Source organism: Dama dama, chromosome 29, assembly GCF_033118175.1.
Source record: "Dama dama isolate Ldn47 chromosome 29, ASM3311817v1, whole genome shotgun sequence".
In the NCBI taxonomy this organism is placed as follows: Eukaryota; Metazoa; Chordata; class Mammalia; order Artiodactyla; family Cervidae; genus Dama; species Dama dama.
In genome coordinates, this window is record NC_083709.1 from 14227863 (window position 1) to 14244918 (window position 17056).

At 39.1% G+C, this 17056-nt stretch overlaps 1 protein-coding gene across 1 annotated transcript in view; it reads left to right on the top strand.

The window, feature by feature from the left end:
* GALNTL6 (polypeptide N-acetylgalactosaminyltransferase like 6) overlaps nucleotides 1–17056 on the top strand; it is a 1397085-nt gene that overhangs the window by 563070 nt on the left and 816959 nt on the right. The window contains exon 3 of the mRNA XM_061132206.1: nucleotides 9999–10137. Coding sequence (XP_060988189.1) covers nucleotides 9999–10137 — 139 coding nt within the window. The remainder of the gene's footprint in view (nucleotides 1–9998; nucleotides 10138–17056) is intronic.

The following is a 17056-nucleotide window of genomic DNA, read 5'->3' on the forward strand; positions in this document are numbered from 1 at the left end:
CTTGCCTGGAAAATCCCATGGATGGAGGAGCCTGGTAGGCTGCGGTCCATGGGGTCGCTAAGAGTCAGACACGACTGAGCAACTTCACTTTCACTTTTCACTTTCACACATTGGAGAAGGAAATGGCAACCCACTCCAGTGTTCTTGCCTGGAGAATCCCAGGGACAGGGGAGCCTGGTGGGCTGCCGTCTATGGGATCACACGGAGTCAGACACGACTGAAGTGACTTAGCAGGAGCATGTCATTTAAAATGAATTAGTGTGTATTCTTCCTTTACAGTTTTTACAGCTCTTATTTCTTCTTCAAGACATTTCTCTTGATTGCCCCAGATAGACAGGATCAAGATTGCAGACTGAGTAGAGGTAGAAACACTTGACATTTTCTTGTTTTCAGCCTCGATGTGGAAAGAGTTCTGCTTCACCAATAATGTACGATATCTGCCACATTGTTCATGTGGCTACCCTTTGTTATATATTTAAAGTCCCCTTCTGTTCCTAGATTACTGGAAATTTCCATTATTGTTGAGTTTTATCAAATGATTTTTTTGCAAATATTGAAATACTACTACCTATTCCTCAATGTGACTTATACTGATGAATTTGAATGTTAAGTCAACATTGTATTGCTGGAATAAATCCCAGTTGGTCATTATCAGCTGTCTTTTAAAATATTGGTAGATTCACTTTGCTAATCTTTTGTTAAGTTTTTTAAACTATTTTCCTGAGAGACGTGGATCTGATATTTTCCTTTCCTGTAATACTCTTACCTGGCTTTGATATCAGGCTTATGCTGATATTCTAAAAAAGTACTTTTAGAGTCTCTATTTTCTAAAAATATCCCTGTAAAGATGGCACTATTTCTCACTTTGACGTTTGGAAAAATAAATTCATCAGGGAATCCCTGTGGGTCTGGAGTTTTCCTTTTCATTTTAATGTAGTGCTCTCAAGGTCTATTCACATTGTTTCAAATAGAAGGATTTCCTTCTTTCTGATAGGTGAAGAATAACCTGTTGTATGTATATGCTAATCAAACTAAGTCGGCAGAGAAGACAAATATTCAGTGATATCACTTTATATATGAATGTAAAAATCCTTAGTCCATAGAGAAAGACTGAAGTGGTAATAACGACTGGCTAGGGTTGAGGGAAACGGGGAGATATTGGTCAAATAGTACAAACTGTGAATTGTAAGATGAGTAAGTTCTGGAATCTTTCATTACTTGAATAGTTCACTTTATTATTTCATGTTTTTCCTTAGTTAGGTTTTGTGTTGTGCATGCCTACAAGGTTTTTAACTGTCACCCTAGAGATTCCAGTAAGGATTGTTGACTTCTTGCGCTCTACTTTAATTAGGACTTCTACCACTTTCAGAATAATTCAAAGCCAACAATTCACCACCTTTCCACCCATGCCTCCAACTCCGGCCATAACAAACCTTAGCTGGAATTCCTAGTCACACTTTATACTCTCAGGTCTCTGAACCACGCCTGTGGCACTTCTGCCTGTTTACCTTTTGCCTTCCTTACCTCTGCTGAGAGGTCCCATATTATTAAGAGACATTCCTCACGCATTAATGAATTAAGTGCATTCATTCATCTCCCTATATATTCATCTCACAGAAATGCCGTGGGTCGAGCCACGTGATCAGTACTGTACGAAGACTTCTAGACTCATAGCAAGACATTGTCCATCCCTCCAGGAACTCACAGATGACCACACTTCTATTTTAACCACAATGATCTGCTTTTTAAAAATTTTTCTGTTAAACATGATATCATAGATAATAACTCTGATGTTCATCATTTAATCCCCAGCCCCTGTCTCAAAGTGGTTGCTTAATATGTGGTTTTGAATAAATACATGAATATTCTTATTTCTTCCCTGGTGGCTCAGATGGTAAAGAGTCTGCCTGCAGTGCAGGAGGCATGGGTTCGATCCCTAGATTGGGAAGATCCCCTTGAGGAGGAAATGGCAATCCACTCTAGTATTCTTGCCTAGGAATCCCCATGCACAGGGGGGCCTGGTAGGCTGTGCAGTCCATGGGGTCAAAAAGAGTCGTATATACCACAGCTTCGTGGTACATATACACCATGGAATATTACTCAGCCATTAAAAAGAATTCATTTGAATCAGTTCTAATGAGATGGATGAAACTGGAGCCCATTATACAGAGTGAAGTAAGCCAGAAAGATAAAAAAACATTACAGCATACTAACACATATATATGGAATTTAGAAAGAAGGTAACGATAACCCTATATGCAAAACAGAAAAAGAGACACAGAAGTACAGAACAGACTTTTGAACTCTGTGGGAGAAGGTGAGGGTGGGATGTTTCGAAAGAACAGCATGTATACTATCTATGGTGAAACAGATCACCAGCCCAGGTGGGATGCATGAGACAAGTGCTCGGGCCTGGTGCACTGGGAAGACCCAGAGGAATCGGGTGGAGAGGGAGGTGGAGCGGGGATCGGGATGGGGAATACGTGTAACTCTATGGCTGATTCATATCAATGTATGACAAAACCCACTGAAATGTTGTGAAGTAATTAGCCTCCAACTAATAAAAAAAAAAAAAAAAAGAGTCGTATATGACTGAGCGACGAACACTTTCACTTTCACTCTCAATGAACCCAAATCTTATCACTTCTTTATTTTCATAAGGCTCAAAAAATGTCTATTAGGTTATCTGCTATATGGCAGTCACTCTTCCAGGTCCTGGGGATATTTGGCGACACAGAAGAAAGGCCCTACTTTCGTGAAGCTTCTATCCGGATTGGAAGATTGCGGATTAACAGGCAAAAACATGAATATAGAATAGCAAGCTATATGTAGTTTAAAAAAATGTATATATATATATATATATATGTAAAGGCAGATTTGGGATATAGAGAGGGTGTGGAGTTCTCTGTATGATGGTTTAAGATGCGTTGATTATGAAAAACCTCTCCAAAAAATTAAATTTGATCAAAGGCTTGATTCTATAGATTTTTAATGACTTCTTACTGGCGCTCAGTTGCTTTATAATACTGTCTTGTGCCCACAGCACAGCAGAATGAGTCAGCTGTTGGTGAGCGTGTCCCCCTCCCTTTGTCCTCCCCACTCAGGCCACACAGAGCGCGTGTCCCCTGTGCTGTGGGTGCAGGGGGTTCTCATTAGTCATCTATTCTATACACCGTGCCAGTAGTGTGTATATGCCAATCCCAGTCTCCCAGCTCAGCCCCCACCCTTCCCCTCTCACTGTCCATAGAGTTCTTTGCTACATCTGTGTCTTTACTTCTGCTTTGCAGATAGCATCATTTACACCATCATTTTCTAGGTTCCACATACATGTGTTAATAGACCTTTTTTTTTTTTTGGTCTTTCTGATTTTTCACTCTGTATGACAGTCTCTAGGCCCATTGGTGTCTCTGTAAATGGCACTATTTTGTTCTTTTTATGGGTGAGTATTATTCCATTGTATATGTGTACTGTGTCTTTATCCATTCATCTGTCAATGGGCATTTAGGTTCTTTCCATATCTTGACTATTGTAAGTAGTGTTGCCACGAACATAGGGAAGCCTATCTTTTCAAATTAGAGTTTTTCTCTTTTCAGATCTATGGCCAGAAGTGGGATTGCTAGGTCATATGGCAATTCTATTTTTACTTTTGTACATGGCATTTTAAAGCAAGAAAGAAAATGACAAAGTATTCATTAAATGTCAATTCTATAACACCTAGCCACTTGTTTAATGATAAAGTGATGTTTTATTCACATTTCACACCAGAACAAGTTCCAGATGGTTCAAAAATGTTAATGAATAAAACAAAACAAAACAAAAAGAATTCATGAATGAATTTTTAAAATAATAGTACAGTAGTACTTAGCTTATCTATAAATGTAAATAAGAAACTATGTAAAAAAGTAAAATAATCTGGATGGAAAAAAATCTTAGATTTATCTTGATCCATTCTGACAATCACTTGTAATTGATGTATTAAGCCATTGACATTCAAAGTGATTGCTGATATAGTTTTGATTAATCTCTACCTTACTCATTGCTGTTTTCTGTTTATCATCCTTGTTCATTGTTTGTCTTATACTTCTCTGTCTTTTTGCTTTGAACTGAGTATTTTATATCATTTTTCTCCACTTCTTAGTATACAAGTTACGCTTCTTTTTTTCAACTAAAGAAATTTATTTACTTTTTCCCTAGGTACATAGATGGCAAAGTTATAAACAAGTTTTGATACATAGGAAAACCCTTCTGTCCAACTCTTTTTGCCAAATGAATCATCATAATACTTTTTATAATTTTTAAAATACTACACAGCTTTCTTGGGCTGAAGTGATCACAAGAACATATTGATACTGGTATATTCTAGCTACTTATTTTTGAACTGTGGTGCTGGAAAAGACTCTTGAGAGTCCCTTGGACAGCAAGGAGATTCAACCGGTCAATCCTAAAGGAAATCTGTCCTGAATATTCATTGGAAGGACTGATGCTGAAGCTGAAATTCCAATACTTTGACCACCTGATGCAAAGAACTGATTCATTGGAAAAGACCCTGATGCTGGGAAAGATTGAAGGCAGGAGGAGAAGGGGATGACAGAGGATGACATGGTTGGATGGCATCACTGACTCAGTGGACATGAGTTTGAGTAAACTCCAGGAGTTTGTTATGGACAGGGAGGCCTGGCATGCTGCAGTCCATGTGGTCATGTAGAGTCAGACACAACTGAGCAACTGAAATGAAATGAACTGAACTGAACATTGTTTAAAAACAGCAATGGAGAAAAGTGTTATTTAAATATCAATTTCATATACACAAAGTGCAGTGTTGTTAACTCCCTTGACAGTTTCTTGTTTCTCTATCAATTTAAAATTGAGATAGCATAGACTCAGACAGCTATGCTTCTTTGTAACTTTTTTTAGTGGTTGTCCTAGAGTTTGCAGCACATTTACAGCTAATGCAACTCCACTTATAAATAAAACTACAGCATTTTAAGTGGAGTGTTATATCTTAAAATAATAAAATGATCCTAATTATTAATTCCTTCCTATGTCTTGTATCATTGCTGTCCTCTGTTCCACTTTTTATAAGCGTATGTGTGTCTATATAATGAACACAGAAATAATATAATATATAAACATATATAATCTATTACATTGTTAATATTCTACTTTGAACCAACTTCTATTAATTAAGAACAAGAAAAATACGTGTAACTCCATGGCTGATTCATGTCAATGTATGACAAAATCCACTGAAATGTTGTGAAGTAATTAGCCTCCAACTAGTAAAAAAAAAAAAAAAAAAGAATAAGAAAAATGAAAAGGCTTTAGATTTTAGTTTACCTTCCTTTATTCTTTCTTCAATGCTCTTGCTTCATGTAGATCCACGTTTATAACCTGTATCATTTTCCTTCTTATAGAACTTTTTAATGTTTCTTACAAGGCAGGTCTAATAGCAACAAATTTCTTCAATTTTTGTTTGTCTGAGATGGCCTTTATTTCTCCTTCACTTTTGAAGGATGGTTTCACAGAGGATGGAGTTCTAGGTGGATAGGGGGTTTTATTGCTCAATTCTTTAATTGTCAATGTAATAGTTCACCTTCACTCTCTTCTTGCTTCTGTAGTCTCTGAAGAGAAGTTGTATAAAATTTTATTTTTGTTCCTCTGTAGGTAAGAAGCTATTCCTCTTGTTTTCTTTCAAGATTTTTTCTTTATCTTTGATTTTCTCTATTTTGAAAATGATATGCCTCAGTGTAGTGTTTTGGTAATTGGCCTGCAAGGTGTACCCTGATCTTCAGGGATCTGTGGTTTGGAGTCTGATATTCATTTGGGGAAATTCTCTGTCATTGCTTTTTCAGATATTATCAGGTATTAATTCTCTCTCTCCTGTTCACATTGTATGTGCACGTGTGCACCATCAGTTGCTCAGTCGTGTCTGAGTCTTTGCGACCTCATGGGCTGTAGTCTCCAGGCAAGAATACTGGAGTGGGTTGTCATTTCCTCCTCCAAGGAATCTTGCCGACCCAGGGATCAAACCTGCGTCTCCCATGTCTCCTGCATGAGTAGGCATGTTCTTTACCACCGAGCCACTTGGGAAGCCCTCCGATTAGGTATATGTTACACCTTTTGTAGTAAAACCACAGTATTTGAATATTCTATTCCTTAAGTTTTTGTTCTGTTTGCTGTTTGGATTTTGATGTTTCTATTGCTAAATCCTCTAGCTCAAAGGATCTTTCCTTAGCTGTACTCAGTCTACAAGGAATCCATCAAAAGCATTCATCATTTCTACTAAGATTTTTTTTTTTTTTTAATCACTAGCGGCTATGTTTTGTTCTTTCATAGAATTCCTAGCTCTCTGTTTATATGGCCCATCTGTTCTTGCATGCTGTCTACTTTATCCATTAGATCCTTAGCATATTAATCGTAGTTGTTTTCAGCTGCGGGCCTGTTGGGGTCTAGCCCCAGCAGGATGTAGGGGAACCCTCAGGATGAACGGCATTGGCGAATGAGAGAGAGAGAGAGAAAGAAAGAGAGAGACCAGACTGGGATGTGCAGCAGAGTCTGGCAGTCACTTTATTTTTTACCATCGCCTTTATACCCTAAGTTGGTACATTTCTAAGGGGCAGATAAGCACACAGACTTAGTTTAACATTATATCAGCTTGTCCTTCACGAAACCAGGTGTCCTCTGTATATTTTTGTTTATGAGAGTCTTTTCCCATAGATTGTTTGTACATTATCTTTTGGCCTTGAGCTTAGCAGAAAACAGAAAAGTGGCAGTCTCATGGTACAGCAGGTTGCAACATAATAGAAATTCAATCCTGTTAACACAAAGGTCAGTCTTCTTGCAGAAGTTCTCTGCTAAAGTTATCTAAAAAGTTTAGCACACAAAGACTCTGCGGCTCTGGTGAGGCATCCCCTGTTTAGCGCTCCTGGTTAAAATTAACAATTATCTTCTTGTTTTTACTCTAGGGCTAAACTCTTATTTTTCTAGATCTCCAACTATATTAACAATAGTATCCACTGCACAACCTTAGCACATTAACATCAATCAAACATTGATCCAATAACCATTTTTAAAACAATATTTTTTGTATTCTCTAATAGGGCTTCCTCACCCTCAAAGGGCTCTGTGCCTATTAGGGCCTTTTTTATGGTTAATCTCTATGTATAATATCTTTTGGCTTTCAGGCATGTTGACAATTTATGGCTTGCACCTGGTGTAACTTTAAGCAACTTCAGTAACCAACCCTGTCTTTTTTGTGGTTAATCTTTTTTTTTTTTTTTTAATTAGGTGTCATTTCTATGGGAACTAGATAAGATTACATTATTATGGAACAGAAATGCAAAGGACTGCAAAAACAACAGATATGGCACAAAACAGGCTCTTAGTCTAAAAGTTAACTACCTGCAAGAAGTCGCCAGCTAATCTCTATCTAAAGTATTTTCTATTAGGCACATTTGTGACTATTATTTATGGAGCTTTTCTCACCCCACGGAGGGACCTATGCTTAATAGTTTCTTTTGTTAGCGTACTATGCTTGGGATGTTTAGAACAATCATGAGCGTTTTTTGCAATGAGAGCACATATTTATCAAACAAGCCAGAATGCCAGCAAAAGGGTTTGAATTGAAGCATCTCCTTCGTCCCTGGCCCCTTCATAGTGTACCAGCATCCAGGAGATTTATTAGTTAGCATTTTAAGTTGGTCTTTATTCAGTGAAAGAGGAGCAGGAGAGCTCTCGGCAGGCAACACAAGAATCTGCAGCAGGGCAAACAAGAACAACAGCAGAAAAGGGGGAGGACACAGGGTGGGGTAGAGGCCGAGGCCAACCTGGAGGGTCCCTTGTATCCTGAATGGCCTTGCGTGTCAGGTTTTTCCTTATGACCTCGTCATGGATGGGATCCTGAACGGCCTTGCGTGTCAGGTATTTTCTTCATGATCTCGTCATGAGTGGGATCTCCCATAATGGCTCCCGACACTGGCCTGATCATTCCACAATCCTTGCCGTGTCTCATTCTGATGCTTGTTGTTCCATCTCTGAGTCGCATCCAACTCTTTGCGACCCCATGGACTGCGCAGCACTCCAGGCTTCCATGTCCTCCTCTGTCTCCCAGAGTTTGCTCAAATTCATATCCATTGAGTTGGTGATGCCATCCAACCATCTCATCCTCTGCCACCTCCTTCTCCTCCTGCCTACAATCTTTCCCAGCATCAATGTCCTTCTAATGAGTCATCTCTTCCCATCAAAGTCATCACTTTTCCCAGGTGGCCAAAGTATTGGTGCTTCAGCTTCAGCATCAGTCCTTCCAATGAATATTCAGGGTTCTTTCCTTTAGGATTAACTGTTTTGATCTCTGATTAAACATGGTCCACTGGAATAGGGAATGTCAAACCAATGCAGTATTCTTACCTCGAGAAACTCAGTTCTGATCCTTTCTTCAAACTGTGACTTTTTGCCTTTTTGCCATGCCCTGTGGTTTTTTTGTTTGTTTTGTTTTGTTTGTTTGTTTTTTCCCTTGGACATGATGTACTTGGTAAAAGAAACTGCTGTAAACAGGCCTTTCATGATGTGATGTAGAGATGTGTGGGAGGGCATTCAGGATTTCCCTCCCCCCTTTGGTTGTGCAGGATGGTTACCATGGGCTCAAGTCAAGAATTCCCTTCTCTTAGGTCTGTTAAGCTCAACAGGATACACCTGAGCAGGTAGGCTCTGGTTAACTAGGTTCCCTAAAGGGCAGGCCTTGTTAATGGGAAGAACAAGGCGTATTTGAAAATTTCTATCCTCCTCCTGCCAAGAACACAAGAGAATTTTTCTCTGGTATCTACTCTGGGAGCTTTGTTGAGCTCCTGGAGATAAACGTCACAATAAAATTGGAGCCTCTCTATGACTGAATCCTCGGAGACCTTTTTTACCTCTCAGACTTGCCTGCTCTGAGCCTCCAGCAATTTGTCAGTTACAGTTCAGATTTCCTACCCTGGACAACTGGTTACCAGCATTTCTGCTCATAAATTCTTGCTCTGGTAAGCCTGGGCTCCTGTTTCCCCCATCTATCTTGCCTGTCCTATGTCTACTTCTCTCTTCTGCATCCATGAAGGGTTGTTGAGTCTGTTCAGCTTTTTATCTGCTGTTAGGACAGAAAGGAACTTTCCAAGCTCCTTCCAGGCTGAACCAAAAAGACAGAAGCCTTAGATTTAAATGAAATAATCCTAGAAAAGATTTACAGCACAGTTTCTTAAAAAAGCTTGAGCAAACATAATATGTAAATTGCTCTTAAATGCAGATTGTCTTGTAAAATCTCTGAAAACCCATTTAAAAATGTAAGAAATACAAATGATAAATGTATGTAAATTAATTTTGTTATTACTCAAGAGAAGGGAAATTAAAGTTTGAATAATCTGTATTTTTACCAGCAAATTTCAAATTTCAAAATATTCTTTAATGCTTCTGGGGATGTTAGAAAACTATCTACTAGCTCTAAAGATATTCTGGCAACTTTATTTTCCAAGTATACAAACCTAGGAATCTTAAGCAAGCAAATATGTTTATTAAGATTGTTTACAATATAGAAAGTTAAAAATAACGTAGAAATATATTTTGATCAAATACTATAAATTGGAAGGTCGTGGAATAATATCAACCATCAGAAGTAAATGAAGTAATGCCTTTTTTATTCAATTATGTTTGATAAAATCAAATTATAAGGCAGTATGTATATTATCAGTATATATATCTGCATAGAAATGTTTAAGCTCTTAGCTGTGGTTTTTGCTGAGAGGTGAGACTGTACTTTTGACTTCTGTGTTGCTTACTTTTTATTATGAGTATGTTTCATTTCTCTAAATGAAATAAAATAATCATTTGATAAAATCTTGCTGCTGGAGCGTTCTCTGGAGCATAATAACAAGAGAGACTAAAGAAACACATTCACATCCTATTATCTGTTCTAGAAATGGAAGTGGTTTTTATGCAGACACTAACCCCTTTTCCTTTTCTCCTTATAGGGAAAGGGGAACATGGAAAACCTTACCCCCTCACTGAGGAGGACCATGATGACTCAGCTTACAGGGAAAACGGTTTCAATATTTTCGTCAGCAACAACATCGCTCTAGAGAGGTCCCTGCCAGATATCCGGCACGCCAAGTGAGTGTCCACTCGCCTGTCTGCAGGCTGGTTCCCTTGTCTCTTTTGATTCGTTATGTTTCGTGTATATAACAGTGAGTTATACAGTTAAAAACTTTACCCTATTAATTTTATAGAAGCCATTTATATTCCATTATTTTATATATACTTTTGGGTTTGGGGGGGTTTATTGAGGTATAGGGGCTTCCCTGGTGGCTCAGAGGTTAAAGCATCTGCCTGCAATGCGGGAGATCTGGGTTCAATCCCTGGGTCAGGAAGATCTCCTGGAGAAGGAAATGGCAACCCACTCCAGTAATCTTGCCTGGAGAATCCTATGAACAGAGGAGCCTGGCGGGCTATGGTCCACGGGGTCGCAAAGAGTCAGACATGACTGAGCAACTTCAGTTTCAGTTTTTCAGTTTTCATTGAGGTATAGATAACTTACAATGTTGTGTTAGCTTCAGATGTATAGATATATATGTATATATGACTGAATTACTTTGCTGTGATGTCATCAACTCAGTGGAATTGAGTCTGAGCAAACTCCAGGAGACAGTGAAGGACAGGGAAGCCTAATGTGCTGCAATCCATGGGGTCCAAAAAGAGTCAGACATGACTCAGCGACTGAACAACAAATGGTCTATATATACACATATAGCTTCAGATGTTTAACATATATGTATATGATGAATTACATTGCTATACATCTATAAATGTGCATCTATCTATCTGTATACAATTTTTCAGATTCTTTTTCTTAATGAAACTTATAGTTACCAAAGGGGAAAAGGTGTGGAGGGATAAATTAGGAGTTGGTGCTATATACATTCCTATATATAAAACAGACAACCAACATAATCTTAAGGTATTATTTATTTAACCTGAAATAACCTCTAAAATTCCAAAAGATTAACTCTTGATGCTCAGAAGCTTAATACCCATTTTCCTGATTAAGTTGGTGGTATGATCTCCACTTAAATGGAAACGCTTTCAGATGACATCTGTACCTTTGCCTTTGCACGTTTTTCTTAGTGACTAGTGCTATTAGAACAGTCTGCCTGTGCACGCCGTGGACTGACTGCACCCCCATGTCAGCCGTTATCAGCGCCATTACTGTTACATTTTCTATAGCAAATGCCTGAAGTGAACACATCCATCATCTCAAGGGAATGGTTGGTTACTCCCATCACTTAGGAATTGCTTGTGGCTTGTCAGCTGACAGTGCATTCAGCTTTTACTGAAATGAAGCTAAACATTAGAGTCTGAATGGAAACAAGAAGACTATTACCTACAGTTGGAGGAGAGCCTTCTCTCTGGCCACCCTTGGCTAATCTTGGCCTTGCTTAGTGTACCCTTTTTCTAGTTTGGTACAATCTTCTTTTTAGCATATGCAATACCCAAAGTATGCCAAGAACATGAATGTGATCAGAATTTGCAGTGGTGGTGTGTCCTGCATACTTGATAAATCTATCCAACTAACATAATACATTGACCTCAGCATTTCATCCTCCTTTAGAAACACTGATGTGAAAGAAGGAAAATCAGAGAAGATTAAGGGCATACTTAGGACTAGGACTCTATGTTAAACCAGTAGCATACCTTAAATAAACCTTTGTGCAAAAGCAGTTAGCCCTTTAGGAACAAAAAAATCAGTGAATTCTGATTTGGCCAACTGTTTGTTAGTTGCTTTGCTATAATGTGTCTTTATATATTTTATTTTAAAATATAAAAACTTAGCAGTTTTCTCCTTCAGTTTTATGTGAATTTGCATTTTCTAATATGGTTAACCAAAGGATTCATGTGAAGAAAAAATTAATTTTCCCCTAAACTGAATGCTTTATGTATTATCTAGGCCTTCTATCTAGCAAAATTATTCCCTTGTCACCTGAAATTATCTACGGTAATTTCTACTGACCAAGAATGTTTCCACTTATGAGAAATTTTAATACCTAATTGCACACCATCAAAGATGCATTAAATTGCATTGTTGGCATAATATCCTCAGAGCATAATTTCTATCCACCTCCTCCCCCGCCCCCACACTTCCAGTCTTTTTATGTTTATGCAAGTGGAAAGATTTGCAGATGGAAACAATGTAGAAAATCATTGAAGTCAAAAGAAGGTTGATATTCTCATTCTTTGCATAGAGTATATTTCTAGGGTAACTACTACCTTTTGAGATGAGACATTCCTAGGCAATAATGGAAAAGAAAATGGAAAAATGGAAAGCAAGACATTTTGAAAATTTTATCAGAACCACTAAGTTTACAGTATTGGAGGGTATTTTTTAAACGTTAGGGATGAAGAATGTAGCTAAAACATGTGTGAAACGGTATTCTTATTTCCTGAGGCTTGAATGTCTAATAGGACAGTGACCTAGTAAAATAATAACAAAAAGGGAAAACAAATAATCTTAACAGAAGATTGGAGAAGAATGCCAGGCAAATGTTAAGAGTGAGATCCCAGGAGTGGTCATTTCCTTGGTCAGTCCCGGGTCTGACTCTCACCGAGGTAGGAAGGTAGGTGAGATGGTGCCTTTGGTTTTTGTCAAGGTACCACCCGCTGGAAACTGGAAACCAAATGAAGTCTTACCGGGATCCCACTGTTTAAAGTCCTATGCTTTTGACCTTGGCTATGCTTCTCAAAATACAGACACAGAAAATAAGAGCATGCAACGCAACTCTATCCTTGAAAATGTAAAAGCAGCTGGACACAGATTCCAGTGTTTTCAATTTAACGTAGCTATAGGTAATGGACCATAGCTTGTTTGTATGGACAGAATCTATGGAAGAGAATGCAGAATCTGTATAACCTTTCTAGTCAAATGTAACAAGTCTAAGAAACTTTGCATTTACCGTCAACCAATTCCAACTACTGGCTGAGTTTATCCAATTACTCAGTTTATTTTTTGTGTGTTTTAGGATTTTGCAATGCAAAATATCAGGGAATACTGTCTTGCAATTTTATTGAACTAGATCTTCATTCCAAAACACATCACTGTGGTTCTCAATCCACTGTTCTACACTATAGATCACTTTCTGTGTATATACTTATGCTCTATTCCTGCTCATGTTCTCAAAAATTTCATGATTCTATGTGTTGTGACATGCATAGTGCACAAATCTAGTCTACTGTGGAGAATATTTAGAACATGAATTATAACAGAAATCCCAATCCAGACAGCACTTTTATTTGTCCTGTTATTTACTTCTTCACAAGCATAAAACTCAATATCTTCTTTAGCATCATTGTTTCATTGAGCCAGTAATCAGTTTAGTTCAGTCATTCAGTCCTGTCTGACTCTTTGGGACCCCATGGACTGCAGCATGCCAGGCTTCCCTGTCCATCATCAACTCCTGGAACTTGCTCAAACTCATGTCCATCAAGTCAGTGATGCCATCCAACCATCTCATCCTCTGTCATCCCCTTCTCCTCCCACCTTCAATCTTTCTCAGTATCAGGGTCTTTTCCAGTGAGTCAGTTCTTTGCATTAAGTGGTGAAAGTATTGGAGTTTCAGTTGCAGTGTCAGTCCTTCTAATGAATATTCAGGACTGATTTCCTTTAGGATTGACTGGTTGGATCTCCTTGCTGTCCAAGGGACTCTCGAGAATCTTCTCGCTCACCATAGTTCAAAAGCATCAGTTCTTTGGCGCTCAGCTTTCTTTATAGTCCAACTCTCACACCCATACATGACCACTGGAAAAACCACAGCTTTGACTGGACGGACCTTTGTTGGCAAAGTAATGTCTCTGCTTTTTAATACGCTGTCTAGGTTTGTTATACCCTTTCTTCCAAGGAGCAAGCATCTTTAATTTCATGGCTGCAGTCACCATCTGCAGTAAATTTGGAGCCCAAAAAAATAAAGTCTGTCACTGTTTCCATTGTTTCCCCATCTATTTGCCATGAAGTGATGGCACCAGATGCCATGATCTTTGTTTTTTGAATATTAAGCCAGCTTTTTCACTCTCCTCTTTCATCTCCATCAAGAGGCTCTTTGGTTCCTCTTTGCTTTCCACCAAAAAGGTCATGTCATCTGCATACCTGAGGTTATTGATATTTCTCCCGTCAATCTTGATTCCAACTTGTGCTTCATCCAGCCTGGCATTTCACATGATGTACTCTGCATATAAGTTAAATAAGCAAGGTGACAATATATAGCCTTGATGTACTCCTTTTCCAATTTAAAACCAGTCTGTTTTCCCCATGTCTGGTTCTAACTGTTGTTTCTTGATCTGTATTTGGGGTCAATCTGAGAGAAACCTGAGTTTGTCCTGTCATTAGAGCATCTTCCCATTGTATCTAATATAATGTACATAAGAACTTTACTATGAGAGCTTCTGCATGACATATAGCAGTCACTGGCTGGCCTGGCTTCATTTTACAGACTTTTGTTTTTCTCCACCTGTATTTACAGACTTTAGTTTTCCTTCACCTGTCTGATATAGCAGTATAATCTGCTATATATTGGAGTATAGCAGATTAACAAATGTTTGACATTTTCAGGTGCATAGTGGAGGGACCCAGCCATATGCGTGTATACATTCCCTCCAAATGCCTCTCCCATCTAGAATGCCACATAATGTTGAGCAGAGTTCCATGTGATACAGTAGATCCTTTTTGGTTATCCATTTCAAATAAAGCAGTGTGTCCATGTCCATCCCCAATTCCCTAGCTATCCCTTCTCCCGGTCCTTGCTCCCTTGCAACCATATTGCCATCTGTATTTTGATTGTGCACTTCCTTTTTATTCAGTAACCCATTGGGATGTCACAACTTTACATGATATAGAACATCTTATGTTGACTCTAGCACATACATTTAGAGTACATAGTACATATAAAATAAGGTAAAAGGCAATCATGGAAGGATGACCTACATAGGAAAGAAACTGATAAACTTATACATGAGTTAATTGTTAGCAAGATAAAATTTAAGAATATTTAAGCAAATATTACTCCCTGGATATGAATGCATGTGTTAGCAGTTACCGCAAGTCTTCCAAATGATGCTAACATTAATGTATGTAACAAGAAATTACATGTGAGGGAAGAGGAAGTACATTAGATTAGGACACGTAGTATGTTATTTGCTCAGTTGTGTCTGACTCCTTGTGACCCCACGTACTGTAGGCTCCTCTGTCCATGGGATTTTCCCAGGCAAGAATACTGGGGTGGGTTGCCATTTCTACAGGAGTCTTCCTGACCCAGGGATCGAACTCAGGTCTCCTGCATTGCAGGCAGATTCCTTACCATCTGAGCTACCAGAGAACACATATAGAGTCAGGAGGTGTAATAGGAGAGTTGAGGTCAGCTTTGCAGAGAATTCGGGCTTCCCTGGTGGCTCAGATGGTAAAGCGTCTGCCTACAATGTGGGAGACCTGGGTTCGATCCCTGGGTCGGGAAGATCCCCTGGAGAAGGAAACGGCAACCCACTCCAGTATTCATGCCTGGAAAATCCCATGGACCGAGAAGCCTCGTTGGCTACAGTCCATGTGGTCACAAAGAGTCGGACACGACTGAGTGACTTCACTTCATTTTGCAGAGAATTCAGGTAAACGCATCATTGATGTGAGGTTTCATTTCTTGCTGTACATGATACACATTCCATGTACATCCACATTAATTATAGTACACTTATAATGTGCCTGAGTAGATGGGATATTTTTGAATTCAAGTAGTTCTGCTCTGACGCTTCCAGATGGCTTAGCAGTAAATTATTCACCTGCCAATGCAGGAGACATGGATTTGATCCATAGGTCGGGAATATTCCCTGGAGGAGGGCATGGCAACCCACTCCAGTATTCTTGCCTGGAAAATCGCACAGACAGAGAAGACTGGCAGGCTCCATGGGGTTGCAAAGAGTTAGACATAACTGAGCGACTGAGCACACACACATACATATAGTTCTACTCTGAAATGTGTCTTTCCCTTTTCCTTTAACCTATATGCCAAGGAGGTTTTGGCTTCATGCCTTTGATAACAAGCAAGATACTGGATTTTAAGAGAAAATTCTGAGAGATCTCATCTCTTGAGAAAACTTAGAGGAATTTATACAACTTCTTGTCATGGTATCATAGTGTGATTTCTTTCAGCAGTGTTGCATTTGTATCAGACTTCCTAGCATAACTGTGTTTACTGTATAATTTCAGAGCCAGTGGAGTGACTGTCCCAGAAATGGTCTGCAAGTAAACTGTTATCTTTATTACTGACTGGCTTTATTGGTGGGTGTGGTTTAGACCTGGGACAAGTGCGATTCCTAATACCAAATTTCAGAAGGACAGGCATTCAGCCTTCCAGTCACTGACACTGTTGACAACCCTAGAATAAATTGTGAGTTTCCCTGGTGTCTCAGTGGTAAAGAATCTGCCTGAAATGCAAGAGACCTGGGTTCGATCCCTGGGTTAGGAAGATTCCCCTGGAGGAGGACATGGCAACCCACTTCAGTATTCTTGCCTGAATAATCCCTCGGAGAGAGGAGCCTGGCAGACTACAGTCTGTGGGGTTGCACAGAGTCAGACCCGACTGAGCACAGATGACAGTTGTAGAGCTTAGGGCCTCAGGGGCAGAAAGAGATGTCTGATCTGTGCACCACAGTGGGTTCCCATGCAGAAAACTGAAGCAGAAGCTGAGCCAAGCATAAGATCCATAGCTCTAACTCAGTGATCATGTGACTTTCCTTCTCTAGAGGGGATGTGTGGGAGAGAGGCTGGGTACTTCTCTAGGAGCCTGGGACCATTTATGGAGGGAAAGGACCTCCCCCTCCCCTGGATGAACTGGGCACAGTGTTGATTGAAACTTTGTATACAAGAAGAAAGGTAGATTCTCCATATCCATATATTTCGAGTACTTTTTCTTTTATCAGTTAGACTCTTAAGTCTAAATATTCCTGCCTTCTGGATTTATATTGAATAATAATGACTGAAGAGTTAAATATCTTGATT